The 14,776-nt window shown below is 41.0% G+C and overlaps 1 protein-coding gene across 1 annotated transcript in view; it reads left to right on the forward strand.

The window, feature by feature from the left end:
* Window positions 1-4,730, forward strand: part of MYL3 (myosin light chain 3) — a 36,671-nt gene extending 31,941 nt beyond the window's left edge. The window contains exons 6-7 of the mRNA XM_048076132.2: window positions 1,029-1,064; window positions 3,891-4,730. Coding sequence (XP_047932089.1) covers window positions 1,029-1,057 — 29 coding nt within the window. The 3' untranslated portion in view covers window positions 1,058-1,064; window positions 3,891-4,730. The remainder of the gene's footprint in view (window positions 1-1,028; window positions 1,065-3,890) is intronic.
* The last annotated feature ends 10,046 nt before the right edge of the window (window positions 4,731-14,776 follow it).

Genomic DNA, 14,776 nt, shown 5'->3' on the forward strand with positions numbered 1-14,776 from the left:
TCAGACTCTTCATTACAATACAATATTCTAGTAAAGATCATGAACACATGATCTTCATGTTACTGTACACTTTTGAGTCCTTCTTTGAAGGTTACCTAGTGACTGACTGCTGTATTGTCTGGTGATTTAACCGGTCTGTCATCTTCAAGGAGTCTGTTATATTTTTGCTCGGTGCTCTCCTTTGTTTTACAAATTCTAGTGATCTGATCTCAGGGAAACCTTTCTTATAAGTAGCCAATAAGTAGATATCTGTAGATTTAGCCAACCCAAATGACTTGTGAATTTATGGCGAATTCAGAGAAATTCATTGCAGAGCCAGATTATTGGGAAGGAAAAAATATGCTGCAGTAAGCGTTTCTCTCTTTCCTTTTGAATTTCAAAATCATGAGTACTGTTTTATGATGAATGCTTTTTTAAAATGGAAAAAAATTGAACCCAAAACCTTTCGTAAAAAAAAACAAAACACCACCACCAACAATAAAAAAACACAACCAAACATCAACAACAACCACAAAACGGTTCCAATTGGCTTTGAAATGACTTGTTTGTTCCTAAGCCTGAATTTACTTGCAGAGGTATAGTCACGATACTTAACTAGGTGACCTGCTGTGTGTTCTGAAGGTTCACTCCAGAGCTACTTTCAGTGCCCCCTGCCTTAGTATTAATGTGCTGAAACCTTGCAATATGATGACCCACAGTTTCTCATGGTTGTATACTTTGGAAAGACAGTTCCATACTGCAGCCAGAGCTAAGGGATTAAGCAAGCTATGGGTTGACAAATGTATGTGTTCTTTTTCACTGGCTACTTAGTGCTGACTACCCTGCACTGTAATATATATCTTAAGGATTTACAAATCATCTAACACCAAGGTATCTGGAGTGTTATTTACAAAGTGATGATGTCTTCATTACATCAGAGGAAGTAAGAAGAATGAATTTAAATAATGACTAGGCTGATATATGTCGGACCTTAATGGGCTTAATGAAGGGGAATTGATATATGATCCTGCTCTTTCTCTTGTTTCCAGCTTTTGTGAAACATATCATGGCTAACTGAATACCAGGTAAGTCTCTTCTGTACTGTTTTCATATCCTATTATTTTGGTTTGGGCATCTGAGATAGGCTTGGGGAACATGTAAATGAATAATCTGAGTGTGAATATTTTCAACATGCATTACAGGGAAGTAGACCAAGAATAAGTAGAAAAGTTTATTCATCCTATCAAGTGCACACCAAATCAGTAAACTTTCTGAAATTGTCTGGTGAATCTGGACAGCTTTATTTTAGAAGTCCAACATAATATATCCTAAAAGGATTTGATTTCCAAAGAAAAATGCTCATTCCTTGATGATTAACTGGAAACTTCAAAGAATTTACATTTTGATGTCCACTTACAAGGCTCTGGTCCTAGACTTTTCCTAAAAATGTAATGAGATAGAATTGAGCTGACTAGAGAAAGAGTGGTCAAAAATATAAAGACAAATAGATAAGCAGCAATGCATGCCTCTGTCTCTGAGCCTAAACTTGGAGGATAATTATTGGTCTTCCATAAATCTGGCTCCCTACCTCTCCTGGCAAATGGATTGGTTTTCCAGGAAAAGACATGAGCTTTGTCCAGCATATCTTCTGACTTTATTCAGTAGTGTTCTCCAAACCACAGTGCCATTAAGGGTATCTCAGTCTCGCCATTGCAAATGAGCTGAACTTCATTTCCAGTATTGTATGGTCACCGTTTAGTTTTGTATTCCTGGAAAAGGTGCCAGCTGTTTTGAACTGGCATTTGCCACTGTTTACCTCGGTTCAGCTCTTGGGGAAGGTATGACTTGAGAGTTAACCAACTCTATCTGTTCTGAAAAGTGTCTGATAAAGTGGGAAAGGCAGTGGCTTCTTTCAGATTCATTCTGGGTTATTTTTCTTCTTCTTTGGTTTATTTTTCTACTCAGTCTTGACCAGGCCTGGTTTTGTTTTGCTTTTGGAGCTGACATTATCCCATCCCACTGAGACCTGTCTGCTGTGTGGTGACTTTTGATTATGCTCACTGGCACCCTAGGGAGTGGGTTAAGTAAGAGTCAAATCCAGGACTTTGGGACATTTGATTCAAGATATAATTGACCAAAATATAAACTGTCTAAAAAGCTGACTGCTTTTTCATATTATGGTCCAGTTTCCTTTCTTAAAAACATTTATCTTCTCCGAACCTACACAGTTTTCCAGCACTAGATCCCAATTTTCAGTTCCAAAAATGAACAGCCATATACCCACAATACCCACAATACCCACAGCCATAGTGGGTATTCCCACAGTTAGCATTATCCTTGCTTGTTGTTTAGAGATATTTTCAATCCTTAATCCCTTCCTAAATCCATTGCCACGGGATATTCCCAATATGATGCCAAAAGTCTTTCTAATCACCTAAGGCAGAGTCAGCCACTGAAGAAGACAAGTGAGCAGTGGTATGCTGTAAAATTGGCAAGAGGCTGGGAGCTGCAGAACAGGGGCCAGCAAGAGTGTCTTGGCTTATGATGGGTTTGGAGAGGAAGCTGAGAGCTCCCTGATTCATCGAGAACTAACGTGCCACTGATTTGATAATCAGCCATGATGGGCATCTTTCAGGGGTGGCATCTTCCACTCCCTGTTGTGTTGTTGTTCGCATGTTTAGAGGAAGATAAATGCAGTCTTTACCCTTGAAATGGTGGTGGCCCTTTGCCATAGAGCATATAACAAACAAATCCCAAAACTCTGACCTTGAACTATGTGGGACTATGGTTCTCTGTTCAATAATATAGTGGCTTATGTTTCTAGGTCATTTTCACATACTAGTTGAAAGCTAGATCTGTATTCTAATATAAGAACTGAACTATGTCTTTCTGTTTCTTTATTTTCTGAACATAGTTATTGTGACTACACTGTACTGACTTTACTTATATACAACCAACAAAAATACCTTAGTTAACTTTAAACATGTAAGCTCAAGTAGCAGAGCAGTACAGCTGGAGAGACAGCCCAAACTGTGTTCGCAGGGGTTCAATTAGTGTCCCACCTGTAGGTTCATGGTGTTGTTTGAGATGTTCCAAGTGTCTGAGATACCCATGGCTTCACAGATATGATGCAGAGCCCATGACAGGTCTGCGTCTGCTGGAATAGCAACTGGAGGCCAGGCAGGGTACTCTGGAACATCTCAGGTGTTCCTAGGTGCCAAGGTGTTGGGACATGAATTTTGCTCTGTGGCTTGAACTCGTGGCTGTAGGAGAAACCCTGGAATATGCCAGAATTTGTCTGGCTGACATAATCTTCCTTGGCTCCCATCAGCTTAAGATGCCTACAGAAAGGCTCAGTTTCCAGACCTAAAGGAGATCCAGTCAGATGGAGCATGCAGAGTGAGTCACCTCATTCAAAGAAGGGACATAGATGCTGAGTCCAGCTGCCAGTACAAAGAAGGAAAAATTTCCATGGAGCCTAATGCATATTTCCCATCTGCATAGGAATATTCTAAATAGAAGTAGGATTAACTGTCTAGTGGCTCAGGAAGTGGACTGTTGATTTATTTGTTTATTTATTTATATTTTTTTGTAAACCTAAGTCTTTACCCTAGCCTCACATCTGGCACGTTTCTATCACCTTTCTATATTACTGCTTACCATGTTTCATCTACCATTTGCATGTTGAGGTTAAGACTGCAGGGTTGGGGATGACTTTATAGATTTTTTGTCATGTTGTGTGATCTCTGATGTCAGCTGGCATCTTCATTCATAGGGCAGAGACTCTCAGCTGCAGGCCTCGCTGCCCATAAGCTGAGTACAGATATATTAAGATGACTGAGGCTGATTCATGATGGTGTTGTTTGTTTCCGCTTTCTTCCTCTGATGCTTAAAAATAACTTTATTTTTAGGACAAGACAGGCGCTGAGAACCCCAGATGCTGGCCTTGGATTTCGATGTATTGGAATGTCTTCTCATTTTTCAGCCCAGATTCCCATTACAGAGCTACAAAATGTACCGTCCCTGAAGTTATTTGGATAAATGTTTTTTGTTTGTTTTGTCTTGTTTCTTCATGGGAAAAGGATAGCCTTTGTGGAGACTCAATACACTCAGGAAACTGAAGAAGCATGGAATCTGAACCATGAATACCTGGGCATTGTCTTTTATTTTTTTTTTCTGATATGGAATATAAACAACAATTTTTTAAGAGGGAGGGGAGAAAGGGGAGAGTGAACTTTTGTCACTAAGTCAATCAAAAAATGTATTTGTCACTTAGCTATACCCTTCTCTCCCTTTCTCTCTTCCTTCCAAAACAACTGGACCTTTCTTTTTGTGTTTATTGCATTTGTAAAAAAAAACATCTGTAAGAGAGTAAGGGACAAAAGAAACTAAAACAACTGTATAAATCTCATGTGTGCAAGGAATACTCTTGGCCTTTGGTGAAAAGTGGCAAAAATAGAATATCCATCAATCAGCAACAAATGCAAAATTCTTCGTATGTTTCTCAGCTTTGGAAGATGCCACTTTTAATATGTGAGATGTAAAGGGAAAACAAAACAAAACAAAGATGTATGAAATGTATGCTAAAATGGATCCCTTCTCTGTTCTCCACAAGGATATCTTCCCTTTTTAACAGTCTGGCCTATAAAACAAGTAAAATATCTTTCCCAATACAAACTGGAAATTTTTCTGATATACATGTGTCGGTCCTGTAGCTTCTTGCATTAAAACATGGGATTCTTTGTCTCCTGGTTTCATTGTTGTTTCTGTGTCTGTGTGAGGGACGGGGAAATAGGAAAAAAATATTTTTGGGAAAAACCTCAGTAGAGGCAAAGGAAAGCTGAGAGGCATGAAAAAAACACACAGAATAAGTTGGCTCATTTTCTGGGGGAAAATCATTTGAAAAGGAAAAAAAAAAAAGCAATCAACCATTATGTCCTTTGGTGGGAAAAAATAAAAGAATACTGAAGGTGGTACAGTTCATTAGGAAAAAACAAAAAATCCAAAATAACAACACTCCATTAAAGCAACATGTATTGTTAAAAGAGACATCTTGAAAATTTAGTGGAGGAAAGGTAGTCATTGGAACACTACTATAGGACCAGAGTACTAGTATGAGAGAACACAAAATTATCAAGCACATAATACACAAGCTGTTACAAAAACTACTGATAAATAATCATAATAGCAATTCAGCAGTTAGAGAATGAAATGTAGTATTAAGACTAATAATAAAAAGCTAAAGGGAGTTCAAAAAGCTAGTGGAGATGGACAAGTGGAAAACTGTTAATAAAGGAAAGAAACATGTTAACTGTACATGATGTTGCAAATAAGAGGCAAGAAGATATATCACCATGAATGACTGTTTTGGGAGAATCTACCTCAGAAGCATCAGTCCTGAACAGAGAAATGCATTGAACAGGCCACTGGTGAGATCACAACAGTAGTAACTAGGTCTGCTCTAGCGTGCAGTGGACAGACACCAGAGATAATCACTACCAGTGGGCCATCTCCTCGGGGCTCACTTTGTGGGCATCCACTTCCCTTCTCACTGTTGGCTCCTGTGTTTTCCAAAGACCTATTTTGTCTTGGGGCAAACTGCATTTCAAAGGCATCTTGCCTTCCCTCTCTTCCCTGGCCTCAAGTTGCGCCGGGGGAGGTTCAGGTTGGAAATGAGGAGACATTTATTCTCAGAAAGAGCAGTCAGGCACTGGTACAGGTTGCCCAGGGAGGTGGTGGCGTCACCGTCCCTGGGGGTGTTCAAGGAAAGGTTGGACGTGGTGCTTAGGGACATGGTTTAGTGGTTGACAGTGGTGGTATGGGGATGGTTGAAGAACCCTTGGGCTCTAGCACTTGTAAGGCTGAGGAGCACCATCAGGGCTTAGTGTGGAAATACTCTGCTAGCAGATGCCCTCACAAAAGTATCAGCTCATTCTGACCACCTCCTCTCTGTCCTCCCTCCCTTGTTTCTCAGTCACCTAAACTCATCTTCAATCTGGGCTATTGCCACTAAATAGAGTCCTACATCACCTAGTTCAGGGATGGGCCAGTCAAAATTAGGACACCTTTGCCTGCCTCTCAGACTCCCATGAAGCAGTCACCTTGATGCATTATATCTAAATCTTGCAGTGTTTCTCCCTACATTCCCCAAATGACATCTGTTCACATCCACAGATGCAAGTGAGCTTTTCATCTGGGCATGGGGGTGACATTCATCCATACATGTGCAGATACGCATAGAGTTATGTGTCAATCTCTTCTAGGCTTGCATTATATTCAAAGGTTATCTTAGTGGCACAGATGTTCTCTGTACTATAAGGATTACACATTGTTAGATATTATTACTGGCTTTGTTGTTGCTGATCACAGGTGAAACATACATATAGTCACATGAATCCAGCAGCTGGGACTTACATGAGGCTCACAGATGTTCCAGGAAAGCTTCAAGGGCTGGTAGTGCTGCAAGCGAGCTTTCAAGTCCTTTGATGGAGCAGAATGAGAGGCAAAGACCATCAGGCTAAGCACAACCACTCGGGTTAATGAGTACCACACAAGCACGCTGGGCAAGAGGACTGCCCAAGTGCAGCACCTGGGGCAAGCCGGGCTCACCAGCAACCTGGTGAAGGAGAACAGAGTGAAATAACAGCTGGTGTTTCACCCTGAGTGCATTGGCAGGGCTGTTTGTGGAAGGATATGCAGGTCAGCCCAAGGTGCATAAGCAAAGCTGTGTGTGGGAGAAGGCTGGAACAGTGCCTGCTGACTGCTGTGTCCCAGGACATGCTATCACTGAATTTTGTTTTCACAAGCACAAGATTCACTCACAAGCAAACCGGAATAAATAAGCAATATCTCCCCCTTCCCTTCCATTCCTTCTCTCCCCTACCCCCAACCCCGAATTAAGAAAAAATAACCTCCTATCTAGAGAATGTTTCTTTTAAAAAAACGTGGCCAGGAGACATGCCAAGTTTCTAGAAGATCTTTTTATAGCACTAGCATCTGGCTCTTTGGGAGTCTCCGTAGGGAGTTTTGTTGGTGACTTTACATCTGCTGTGGTTAAGCTGCTAATGGACTGGCTGTCTGGGCTGCTGCCTGCTCCGCTGATTTCTTAGTACCATGCTTTGGTTATTTGAGGAGTTTGAGCCTATTGACTTCTTGCCAGAATTACATAGTACATTCCAGCATAGACTTGCATTGCAACACCCAGTCATGCAGAAGGGGTTTCAGATGGAGCAAGGATATTGGCTGGCATTTCATTACTCTCTCCTTAAACCCACCCAAGCCTGGATTACAGTGGGGTATGAAGCATGGATTTTTTTGATCAGGAAGCCAAAGGGAAAGCTAATACTAATATATATATATTTTTTTCAGTGATGTTCATAATCAAATAAACAAATGAAAAAATCATAAGTTTCATCTTGGGGATCAAATAAAAATACTCTTCCCCCCCCCCCCCCCCCCAGTGATGTATTCCATCTCAGTTTTTGACATATTCAACACTTTCTAAAAACTCTTTTTTAACTTCATCTAGTTGATTACTGATTTGCAGTGAAAAATCAAAATGCTCCATCTGTATCATTCTGAAATGAAACATTTTTACATTTTCAGTAGTTTGCTCTATGACCTTGATTTTTATTTCAGCCATACCTGTTGTGAAAATTACACATGATTTTAAGCATGGATTTCCTCCATAATGCAATTGCCCAAAGACTATGAAGTTTTTCTTGGAACTGTTTTGGGGGTTCATTTTTCACAGCTGACCCATTTGAATTGGTAACAGATTTACTCTTATGATGAGATTTATTGCCACTTAGAAATACTTTTTTTCCCTCCACTGAGAATAAAGTGACCCTAAACAGCTACTTGAGGAACAGGCTTTTTGAATTCATTTCAGTGGACTAAATAGGAGTGCGTCTTGTCATTTGCAATGCTCTAGAACATTCCTTCTGGCTCTAGCTGTTGCTTAGAAATATGCATATCTTCTGCGTGTTCTGATATGTGATTATTATGGATGAGACTTATCTTATTCAACTTGTAAACTTGACTGATTTGCTTAGAGAGATTGTTTCTCCGTAGACTTTGCGTATATACTACTTCACCCCCTCCACTCCACTAAGATAAAGCTAGGGTGATAGGTTTATTTGATTTATTTGATTGCAGTAGCAACATTCTTGGAGGGGTAATGATGTGAAGAGATCTGAAAATTCAAGCTTAGAGGTAGAATTAATATCCGACTATATGCCGCTGATCTAAAATGTATATATATGTGTATACATAGGGATGCAACTACACTTCACAATGTAGACCATGTGAGCTCTGAATTCACCAAATGCCTTGTGATATAGCATAGCTATTTTTCCCCAGTTTCATTTAACATGGAAAATTCTTTGGATTCCCTAAAGTTTCTTATGCAGCCTGTGTCCATCTAGCTTTCTTCTCACATTTATCTTGCAAAGTTGTTGAAATATGTCAAAAGCCCAACAGAACAGCAAAATGAATGTTTTCATTTATACATCCAAAAGTGCCTGTGTTTCTGTACTAGCTGTTCTGTGAATTCCTTCACTTTCCTGTAATAAAAGTGCCATGGGAGAGTTATGATGCATGCCAAAGATAAAAGACGGGAGAAATGAAGAAAGAAAAGTATGTATGTGTGTAGGTAGGCCTGTGCTGAACTGGAGCAACTGTGTATCATTTGATTTGGGACAGCGTTAGCATTTGGAGCAGGGCTTCTCTTCCCACCAGGTAGAATCGATGGGTATGTAGGTGCACGCACACAAACACCCAGATAACACAGACTCAGAGTATCTCAAGATGTGATTTGACATTTCTGGAATGAAGTTTCTAGTTTGATAATACTAGGCTTTGGGAAGCCTAGAAACAGATAAATAAGTAAAATAAAATCAAACATACCATAATCTCATAACCATGCCATACCATCTCATAACCATACCATAAAATCAAACATAACATAAACATGTAACACAAAGTTCCATTTCAGTGCAAACTCACTGTTTTTCTTCAAACTTCCTCAAAACTTCTGATGTTCACTTGGTTTAGGCAGACTTATAGGTGGGGGATCACAGAATCACCTTTCTCTTTCATTCTAACTTTTTGCTGGGTATCCAGAAATAAAATATAAGCAGTATCTTTCAGGAGATTCTGTAAAGCAGGTATAAGAGGAGAAATTCAGCACACACGCTATGCCATGCCCACTGGACAGAGTGAGAGTATTGCAATTGTTCAGGCAGGTTTGGGCTGGAAGAAAATCCATGCAACTTTCTGCAGAAACTCAGTCCCTTCCAGCCTGCATGCAGTGCCATATAAAAACTGAGGCACTACTTGAAAATATTCTGGTAGCTGCAGCTCAAGAAGGCATTGCTTGTTTATGTGGCATCTCCCTTCACATTTCATGCAAACCTTCTGGCTGCACAAGGTCACACTTATGCTCAGACCAAATTCACAAAAAGTGATGCTTTTGCTGATTGTTTTGATTTTGAGGAGCTCATTATCAGATGATGCTCAGTCATGTCTTTCTCCTACCAGACAGCCTGTATTTTAAAATATCACCTACCAAAGAAAATTTTTAGGAAAGAAGAAAAGCCAAACAAAACAAAACCTCTATCCCAGTCAACTCAGCTGAAGAAAAAACTCCCCAGAAAGTGTTGAACCCGTGAGTAATTCTTCTCCACTGCCATCTGTAAATGCTGAGAGATGGTAAATAATGGGAACAAAGGTATTTGGAACATGCCAGTTTCAGGCAACAATAAACATCCACAGAGTAAGTCAATGCAAAACCTCTCTTTGAGAACCAAGCATTTCTCGAATGGAAATGCTCATGGTTTGCAGAAAACAATACAGTTATCTTTTGAATCGTCTCCGTCCGACTCATGTCTCTGTGCTGCCAGTGGGATTTATTTTTTCTCACAGTGTACCCAGTCCTGAAGTGTCATTGCTGATTTTAATTGTAGTAGGGTCGGTCCACAGTCTTCTCCCCAGAAAACACATAGGCAGATATTTTTAAAACACAGAAATAATTTTGGATCCTAAATTCCCCCAAGGAATTTACGGCACAGGTGTGTGGACTTCTCTTCTCTAGATTTGATCAGATGGTTTTCATTCTGACTACCTCAATCTGAAAGGACAGGTCCTTGAAAACATGACTTGTGTTCACCACTTTTTTTTTTTTTCCTTTTTTTCCCCCAAAGTGAATAAAATTTGGTTTCTTTTGTCCTTGCCTAGAACGTCATTCCTTTGCTGAACTGAATGAGGACCAGTGGATGATCATGCTGAGCTGCTTTGGATCAGTGTTCGCTCTGACTCACACTTGTGCAGCACTGTAGCATGATGTGTGGAAGTGGAGTAAGCAAGAGGACTTCCAAGTAGGATATTTTGAAACCAAAATCCAGGTTTAGTCTGGACAGCTAATTTACTGATTCCAGAGCAGAGCTATCCAAAGAAAACCTCTGTCCGGATCCAGACCTTGAATAATTTTTTATAAAATCTCTCCAAGGTCCCAGATACATAAAATCTTCCATATTCCCATAAATGAAAATTCTGGGGGTTCCTATGCTGTTCTGCTGACTTTTTGGCATTGTAGACAGTACAAGCTTGTTTAATATGCTGGGGCTGGGGCTGGTGTGGTGTTTGGTGCAGGGAGGAGACTGGATCTTGGAAGTGTGTGTGCATGGCCCCAACTTTAAAGGTAAATTTTACACTAGTGATGTAGCTCTGCATAAGAGTGGATCTTGGGGTAAACTGAGTAGCCTTGGTACAACCCAATAGTATGGTGTTCTACCTGTGGCCTGTGAATTTCTGAATGGCCAGGCATTTCTGAAATGTAGGCAGTAATAATACCAGGTTAACAAAATGTCTGTATGCAAACACATCTGCATGCCCTCATCTTACTGAAGGAACCTTAGTGCTGGTCTATGGAGACCTCAGAAATTTCTTTCAGGTTGTGCCATTTGGGACACACATGCTAACACAGACACCATGGGAAGTGGGTTGGAGTGAAGGGATGTGACGGAGTGGAAACCCCTAGGCAGCGGACTGCAGAGATCTCTGCCTCCCATCAAGTCTTCTTAGAAGATTAATTTCTCTTCTTCAGTTCAGCAATGCCATCTTCCCAAAAAGCCCAGGAAGGACTTTTGCTATCCAACAAATGGAGTTTCATACACTTTGGGAAAAAAGAAAGTAGAGTGAGAAAAATGAATGCATATGGGAGGCAGCAAGTAAATACAAAATATTAATATGTTCCAATGCCACGTGCATGGTGAGCAAATCCCAGACTGAACAGAAGTACTATTAGTAGCTACTGCTCATTATTAATGGCTATTCATTTTAAAATTCCTAATAATCATGATTCTTGGCTCGGATTACAGCCATTGACTGGGACCACACTGCACTTGATTCCAGACCAAAAATGAACAAAAAGACAATTTCTTCACTGTGGAATTTACACTCTAATTTCTTTCAAAACTATTGTTCTCATCAAAATGCATGTTTATGATGTTTACCCAGTGATTCATGGCACGATCACACAGAGAAGTGAGTAACTGACAAAAATATACCATTTTAAGCAACATTACGGTGTGCAGGAACTGTATGAAAAATGACTGAGGAAAATTCTTCAAGGTAAAGCCCAAATTTTCACGTCTTTCTGGGTCCAAATCGTTAATAAGTGGCAGCTTAAATTCCCACTTCTGATTTGGAGAACGTGGATGAATTCTAGTGTGAGAAACATTGTCAAACCCCCTCATAAATTGGTGTTTTGCTTTCTGGCATTTTGCACCTCTCCTGTGTTCACACTAGGAACACAGGACTCATAGGACTCACATAGGACTCACATTGTCACGTCCCACACAGCAGCAAAGTGTGGGGGCTTTGGCTGTGCAAGCATTTTATCACCCCAAGAAACGTTGCACAAAAGGCTAGAAACTTCGTGGTCTTCAAACACATGCTCAAAGTCCTTGTTTAGAGGCGTTTCATGCTTAAAGGTTTTCACACTTGGTGCAGGTGAAATACTGGAGAATTTTAGCCTCTTGAATGAGCATGACCATGGAGCTAAAGGGAACTGCTTCAAACCCAGAGATGATACAATAAACTGTTTACACTTCACTTTTCTCCCTTTATATATGCTTTATAGTAGCATGAATAAGTGTGAGCATTGTCTGGTGCAGCTCTGCCAGCAGAAGCTGTGAGGATCATTATACAGGCAAAACTGCTTCTCATTTATTGATATGGTCTGTGCACAGAGATGAAGATGCCTGCTCAAAGCCTGCCTCGACTGAGTGATGCAGTGTTTCAGACTTGAATGAAATCTAGATTAAGTATCAAGCTAGTGAATTTAGGACACATCAAGCTTTTTGGCCGTGTGCATGGAGGGGATGATGTGTCTGGCATCATGTCCGGGTGATTTTAGCTATTTTTCATAATGCAAATAACAGGTGCTTATTCATAGCGGTGCCAATGGAGATGGTGGTAAGTGCAGGGGCAAGCAGTGATGTGTGTGTAAGGATACCTCTGCATCACTACAGCCTTCAGTGCTTCAGGCAACACCAGCATTAATAAATGCTGAGGCTAGTGTGACACCTACATTATAAACTCATGGCCCATCTTCACCAGCTGAGGGGGAGTTTTGGGGGGAAGGGAATAAATTGGCTCAGGCCTGCAGAGCTTGGAAGGATGCTGACACCTGAGACCACATTGGTTTTCCTCATCCTAAAGGGACAGGCTGTTTCTACTAAAGAGACCTTTTCTCCACAGATAACAATACAGTGCTTATGATAAATGAGTTTAGGAGCCAGGGAGCACGTGTGATAAGGTGCTGACACACCACACATGAGCCAATTTCAAATTGCTGCTATTTAAAGCAGGGTGTGTGTGTGTGTGTGCATTGAAATGATGCTTTCCAAGGTCAAAGCTGGAGTCTAGGTAAAGTTTTAAGAAATAATGACTGCTAAACTACTGTCCAGACCCTGGGTTTTTGTAAACAAGCACTGAAAAAAAAATAATAAATTAGCAATCAGATGAATGAATAATATGAACATAACATAGAAATGCCAAATTCTGCTCCAATGCCCGGTTTGCCATAGAAACAAAGCTTTGAAATGTAAAAATGCAGACGAGGACTGAAAATATGTGCCACAGGGGACTGCTTTATATTTCTAGTATAAGTCAAAAGCACTGTCTTAAGAAGTTGCAAGGTTAGACTTGGTTCAGGGCATATCAATTTGTGGGTGGCAAAGCATGTGCCCCAGGCTGTGTGGCAATTTCACGCTGCTCCCAGACAGCCCCTAAAATAGAGAAGCCATCTAGAAAGCTAAATAAAGTTCTCTCAGCTTTAGAAAACAGCCACAATTTACGGGGATGCACCAGAATAATTTGAGACGCATGGTTTTGTAGAGCAGCTTTGACTAGAATCACCCCAGGGGCGTAATGAGCTGCTCCTGCTCATGAGTCCTGCAGGGAGAAGGTGCAGGATAAAATGTGGAATCCAAATTGGAGGATGCTTTGTTTCCAGAAATAATGTCACAAGGAACAGGAGATGGTATTTCTCCCATCCCAAAGTAGGGAAGAGGGGAGGGATTGTGTCAGGTATCCTGTCACCGTGTGGTAGACCTTCCCCACGTTAATTTACTTAGGACTTCACTAGCTGGCTTCATTTACTGCCTGCTACCCTGTGATGGCTGAATAAGGAATGAGTTCCCCTTTGGTCTGTTTTAGGACATCAGTTGTTAATTACAGCTTGCAGACTAGCATCAAAAAATTGCTCTTCAATAAAAATATCCTTCATTTTTCTAGAGAACTGCTTTTTAGCTGTTGTCAACATATGAGGTGAAGTAGAAACACCCATTATGGGGACACACCCATCTTGTGCTCACTGGGACTAGGTGCTCACATGTATATGGCCACATGTAGTTTTGCAACCAGTTCTGCACGTGTCTGCATCAGTGTGCCGGTGTCTGGGTCTGGCTCCCATCTATGGGTGAAAATCTGTTTTGGAAGGGATGGGGATGTGACAGGTTTCACTGTTCTTTTTTGTCTATTTCTCGGTAGAGAGGTCTGTGTCTCCCTTTGCAGTTATACAGGCAGGACTGAGAGCCTGTTAATGAGGAGGACAAGCATGTTTACAGGGTACAAAACCATGTGTATGGCACATGTGCATGCACCTCGTTAGTCTGCTATCTTCCTTGTTGGTGAGAGGTGGTTTATAGGCTTATATGATAACATAGCCTATATGGCTTATAGGCTTATATGATAACATAAGCCTAACATAGACTTATGGTTCCCAAGGAACCTCCTGAGCAAGATGTGATTTCTGAAACGTAGCATGGCAGAACAGGTTATACAGGGCATTCAGCCCAGCCACGGTGGTCAGCAAAGCCTGAACTCCATATCGCATGGCTTATTTTCCTATTTCACACAGTTGGTTTGTGCCATCTGGGAGGCAGCTGGATCCCAGGGAAGTCTGCTTGTTTAGGGTGGGAAAACTTCACAACAAACAAATGGAAATAACTTGTCTGTAATCTGTAAGGGCACATCAGCTCCAGAAACTGCTCTGGGGAAAAAGTGCTCTGCAGGCTTCCCAGGGAGGTGGGTTGGTAGGCCAGGGAGCATCAGAGTCTTTTTCTCCATTCTATTCTCTTTTGCTGACTATCACAAGAACCTATTTCCCGGGTGGGAAGGAAGTGTGAACCTCAAGTCAGACACAGATACTCTATAAACTAACAAAACCTCAGAGAGACAGGAAGTGTCTAGAGACAGGACAGCATAGCCAAAGACAACAGATCCTAAAGAC

Source organism: Anser cygnoides, chromosome 2, assembly GCF_040182565.1.
Source record: "Anser cygnoides isolate HZ-2024a breed goose chromosome 2, Taihu_goose_T2T_genome, whole genome shotgun sequence".
NCBI lineage: Eukaryota > Metazoa > Chordata > Aves > Anseriformes > Anatidae > Anser > Anser cygnoides.